This window comes from Ictalurus punctatus, chromosome 23 (assembly GCF_001660625.3).
Source record: "Ictalurus punctatus breed USDA103 chromosome 23, Coco_2.0, whole genome shotgun sequence".
NCBI lineage: Eukaryota > Metazoa > Chordata > Actinopteri > Siluriformes > Ictaluridae > Ictalurus > Ictalurus punctatus.
In genome coordinates this window covers 14,917,369-14,923,368 of record NC_030438.2, presented here as the reverse complement: position 1 = coordinate 14,923,368, position 6,000 = coordinate 14,917,369, and the positions used below count along the sequence as shown (strand labels likewise).

The 6,000-nt window shown below is 42.9% G+C and overlaps 1 protein-coding gene across 16 annotated transcripts in view; it reads right to left on the bottom strand.

Moving 5' to 3' along the window:
* Nucleotides 1–6,000, bottom strand: part of rims2a (regulating synaptic membrane exocytosis 2a) — a 208,532-nt gene that overhangs the window by 112,724 nt on the left and 89,808 nt on the right. For all 16 annotated transcript variants that reach the window (XM_053674994.1, XM_053674997.1, XM_053675000.1 and 13 more), the window contains one exon: nt 3,266–3,963. In XM_053674994.1, the coding sequence (XP_053530969.1) occupies nt 3,266–3,963 (698 nt within the window). The remainder of the gene's footprint in view (nt 1–3,265; nt 3,964–6,000) is intronic.

Here is a 6,000-nt window from a genome sequence, read left to right as displayed (position 1 = left end):
TTAAAATACGAAAGCTCGTCAGATAAAGATGAAGATGAAAAGGAAGAAGGGAGGGCAGTTTTATCAGAAGCACCTTTTACAAGAATGGACAAATCAGTGTCAGCTAGCTAGCCGAGCTAGCCGACGTGCTCGAAAGTGAGTGTGGCTTCTCTGGGATCTGTTTCCAGTAGCGGAGCAAAAAATTAACAGAACATCTGGCCATACTGTGTCTAAAATGTCAGTTATTCGATATTAATTTCTTTTTTATAGAACTGCTGCATAAAAGCAATATCGCAATCCCTATTGTGTGGTTATACTGAATATCGGCACTGCTGTAGGCTCATGTCTATTGCCAAATCACAATATTCAGTATAACCGCACTCTTGCTCGTGCGATATTGCTTAAATATAAACATATTTCATGTGTTTCAGGGTGGAGTTGTCCTTTTAGACAATTTTAAACATTACCATAGAAAATTCACATGGACTTTTCCGATAAACATGCAGAACGTTAACATTTTGAACGTGTTAACAGTGTATGGCCTGAGACTAGTGCATAGTGTGACAGTTCAGATATGCCAAATATGAGATGTGTAGAAAACTTGATCATCATAAAACAACGCTAATTGCTCAGAGGTCTGTGGGTGAATCCTGGCGAGGAATTGTGTAATTAACCTCCAAGGTTTAATTACCTTTCATATACCTTCTTTAATTAATCCACAGATGTGATGACGCCTCTAAGAGCTGTGAAGGCCCCCTGGCTGCCTCTCTCACTGCCTGACTGGAAATAGTACTGTCAACGGGGTGCTTCATCACAGGAACATTCCATTTTTATTAGCACAATACGGTGATCTCTCCTCTGTTCTCTTTCCCTACCTCCTCTTCCCTCTCTCTGGGATTTTTTTTTCTTGTCTGTTATGTAACACAGTCCATTAAAACCAGATTGAACTATAAGATCAGAGGCAACCAGGGTGCTGCAATTCATGTCATAGGAGGATGGGCAGCCTGACACACGTGCGCACACACACACACACACACACACACACAGATAGATAGATAGACAGATAGATAGACAGATAGATAGATAGACAGAGCGTATACAGTAATGGGAATACAAGCTTTTTTCTTCTTGAGGACACATACATCCACACACACACACACACACACACACACACACACACACACACACACACCACACACACACACACTCCAGTGTACCTTCTCGCAACCTCTCAAACACCCAAAGCGCTTTCACACTCCCACTCTCAAAGTGTCTTGAAGAAAAAAAAAAAATAAGCATAGCTTTCCACTGCAAAAAAAATGTTCAGTATGTACAAGTATATGCGGAACATTTTTATTTAATTGAAAAAAGATTTCTTCATTTTTACCATTAATTATTAACACAGAAACAAGTGGTAATAATATCCACTGTGATTAGTCTGAGGGTGATTTCACCCAGCTAAGAAAACAAGGCTAATAATGGCTAAAACCTAACAAGAGGGAGCGTATCCATGTTCCTATGTTCCCCAGACTTATATGGACATAATGAACACATGGTGATTTAAAGCTGGTGTTAGGTTTCAGCATAAGTGAGAGCTGGGACATGTTCATACTTAACAGAACATAGGACCCTGGGAACATAGGAATGACCCCTTAACGCGGCTCAGTTAGCATCTTTTCTTTGCATGCTAGCTGTTCCCTGCTAGCATAGATTCATTATGATTTACAGTGCATTGATTACTGGGTCAAATATGATAGCAAAAAATGACAGCAGGGTCCAAAATTCTGAGGCCACTAACTTTTTTTTCTTTCAATTGTTTTGTTACATTATCAAAATCAGCATTTTAGCCAATTTTGCAAACCAACAAGCTAATACTAACCATTCTATTAGCAAATATCTAGCTAGCTTTGCAGGTTGCTAGTTTTTCATTCAGTGTTGTGGCTATGGCAGGTTAGTAACAAATTAATACATTGCATATCAATATTTTTCCACAAATGTCTTTTAATTGTTAACAGAAATTAGCTGTTTATGCTACACGTCATTACTGTATTTATATTGCACTGCTGTGCGCAAGTTACAGCTTAGCCTAGTTGTGACGTAAAGGGGCATTAAGTTACAACTTAGGCACTACTAAATATTTTTACGTTGCACCATTAAACTTAGTTAAAACACCAGTTAAATATTTACGAAGCCTCTGCCCATGAATAACAGTCAGAATGAGATGGCAGCCGGATTAGATTACATCGATGAGCTCGTAAGTGATGATGAAGAACCGCATGTTGGTCGAAAAGTTTTACGCAATAGACGTCATCCTTTGGATATTTATATTGATGTCGACATATATGCTCGTTTGCACTTTCAAAGAGAGGGAATAATGCGGATTACACTTCTTCCTAACTTCCTTTATCTCCCTCTGCCCGCAGACTTTCGCATTTATTTTGTTTGCTATGTCCTGCGAAATCTCACCTTTTTTTTGGTTTGTGACAGATGAGTTTAATTTGCTTTCAAGGACAGTTTTGTTTTCTTCGTATCAGTCAATTAAAATGAGAATTTCTTCATGACTGGATTTTTTCTATCTGTTTCTTTTCTCCTCCATGTGTGGGCTATTAAGATAGTTTTCAATTAAAAGTTTAATGTTGAATTTGATAATGTCTTTGTCGTGTTTTTTTTTTTTTTTACTTTCATTTCAGGTCAGGCCAGTGAAGAAAGAGTTTGAAATTACACGCAGTTCAGAGTATTTCCTGTTTACCAATTGAAGGCTTCTGATTGGGTTAAGAAAAATATGTCATTCTATGCGGCGATGCATTACATTTTACGGAGAGCTTACGACCTACTAACTACGTTCTGCCTTAAGATCAAGTGGTGCGACCGAAGTACATACAGATTTAGTTACAAACTAACTAGTATGGAAGAAGCCTCTAGTTTGGACTTTACGTTCCAGTTTAAAAAAGAACTTTCGAACGCCTGGTGCAACCCTACCCTGGCAAAAAATTAAGTCCTACTTGAGTGTTTTTTACGGCCTGGAAGCCATTTTTTACTTTAATGACCAAATTTTAACACATTTTGGGTTACAGTAACTGAAAATACTAATGGCTAGCATAGTACTGAGGTAAAAACTGACAAGAAATTCAGGATATGAGGATGTCTGCTACAAGTTATCTGCTATTTGTTTTTGATGAATGATGCAATATTGGTAGTGATCTCAAGACTTCTGGACCTGACTTCAGAAGATGTAAAGTGTCTGTCTCTCACTCTGTGTGTGTGTGTGTTTTAAAGGTCACCTTACCTTTCTCACTGACCGACTCGCTCTCAATCTCTACATCCTCGCAGCTGGTGTACTCGGGTGTGGTGGGAAGCTCTTCATCTGAGCTGCTCAGTGAGGCCCGCCTTGCTTTGCCTCCTCGCTTGCTTTTATGAGGTCTCGGTGGTGGTGGACGCACAGACTCCGACTGGTCCGAACTAAGCGAGTCGTTGCGCAGCAGGTTCTCCGTCTTGTCCCGAGGACCAGAGTTGGAGGGCAGGTGACCGTAGGAGGGGCCGTGGGACTGGACATGACCATAACGCCAGGCACCGGGCCGTTCTTCGGCCTCGGTGCACGCCAGGGAGACATCGCTGTGGCGCCGCTCATGGCGGAAACGTGACATCTCGGCGTGCATGCGCATCTGTTCCTCGTATGGCTGCGGCTTCACTGGGTACCGCGCCAGGTTTGGGTCACTCCGGTAGCGCGTGTGGCACTCGTCCTGGCGATGGAGATCACGCTCGGACACCAAGCCTGGCTCGGGAGGGTGCTGCTCCTCCTCCTGGGAGTGCCAGGCACCACGTCGGGCGCGGTATGACGCCCGAGCTGACTGGGCGTCCTCGTAGGGGCGACCGTAGTCAGAGGGTGATCGTGGCATGCCACTTTGTCCTGGGGCATAGTGCGATGGACGCTCCTCCCTTTGGTAGTTCGGATTTGGCTCCCTAGACGCCGAAGGGCTTCTTTTCCTGCAGAAATGAAGGAAGTGGAAGGTCAGATGTCACAAAGTACATATTCTGTGCAATAGAGTAAAGTAGCGCAGTTCATATCAGCTTTTATGTACATAAGGGCAGCTGAATTTGGAAAAAGAAAAATCCATTTTCACAATTTGCAAATGCCAATCAAGCTACTCTGCATGTCTTTAGACTGGGGGAGGAAACCGGAGTACCCAGAGGAAGCCCACGAAGAACAGGGAGAGGCTCCGCGCACACAGGACGGAGGCGGGATTCGAACCCCCAACAATGCAGGTGCGAGCCATGATAAACATGATGGCACATTTACTCTTCCTTTTACATAAGCGTAACTTCCGAACGTCTCTTTTCTTTCATATTCAATAAAAAAAAGTCATTTCTGTCATTATATATTTATAGCTCTGTTCCCACACTCCAGTTTGCTTTACAGTTTGATAGAACTATACAACAAACGAGGCTCCAGTGAACTGTATTTGCTCAGTGTGGTGTTGTAGGCACTGAAGCATTTCTGATACATTTTCTGATACAGCTGATATTTTTTTTGCAAGCTTGCCTTTTACTGTGACTGAAATGCTCTGAAATCAGATCTGGCAGATTGCTCTGTGTGTGTGTGTGTGTGTGCGCGTGCCTCATGCATTATGCAGTCGATGCAGGACACTAAGCCTTGCTCCATTCACAAATCCAAACCGCTGCCACAGCAGAATGATGTATGAATGTTGTGTGTGTGTGTGTGTGTGTGTGTGTGTGTGTGTGTGTGTGTGTGTGTGTGTGTGTGTGTGCGTGTAAAACGTGTTTGTGTGCACTCTTGGCTTCTGTCAGCCCGCATGATGAGCAGGTTTTCGTGTTGACTAGAAAGAATGTGTCAGCAAGAGCGCAACACAACGTGTTTGTGTGTGTGTGTGTGTGTGTGTGTGTGTGTGTGTCAAGAAGGTGAGTGTGTGAGTGTGAATTGCTTCGGTAAGTGCTCTCAGCCAACCTGCAGGGCCAGCACACCCTGAGGATATTCAGTTATGAATTTCTCTCGATGACTCTTGCAAACGCAAACATTTTCACCCTCACTTCTCTCTCCTTCCCCTTCCGTCATTCACCGACACTCTAAATAAGCATCACTACTCAACTTCCCTCCTAACATAAACATCACATAGCTACGGTCTCACTCAGCACAGAGTCTATTTCAGGCTCAACTTTAATCTAATTACCATTTGCTAATAATAGACCATTCAGTAATATCTAGTAGAATCATTAATGCTATTCCACACACAGTATAAGCACCAGTTCAGGAAGCTCACATTACGCAGTTATGAAATGATAAGCATCGGTAGAACCGAAGTGTCCCAGGGTGCGAACTGCCACTGTGTGACAAAATTCCACCCACCAGTCAGCTCTCCCCAATCAGAAGACAGCTGCTCCTGCTGCATCACATGGCAGCGTAACAGACTCGGAGGAAAGTGCTATCCGCATTCTTCTGCATCCTTGAGCTCACAGATGCTAGTGAATGGCTAGAGAGAGAGCGAGAGAGCGAGAGCGAGAGCAAGAGAGAGAGCGAGCATGCCATCCCTCCCACCCAGACAGCACAGCCAATGTTTGGCAAACAGCAACAAATGGCTGGGATCCTGGCGCTTTTCTATTTGTGTCACTCAGGAGCCTTCACAACTGGAAAGTGTATATAAGAATCAGATATAACTGAGAATGCCTGTGATCAGAAATAATTTTATTGGATGAATTTTTTTTTAATTATGCATCACATTAAGGAAGAAAAATGGTTTGTGATTTGGAAAAATGTGATTTCGGTGGCTCGTAAGAATTTTTAGTAGAGATGCACCGAATGCAACAAAGGAAATTTTTCACGCTATCAGCCGATAGTTTAAAAACATCTGTTGATCAGGGTCGATTATACCCTGTCGATCGAAAGAGCGCGATGAAAACACATGGATTTTGTGCTGTGTGTAAAGAAGATGTCTCTTGTGTGGAATGACGACAAAACTGCAGTTTGTAATCTCTGTAATCTCTGCTCTGGTAAAATTTTACACCCGA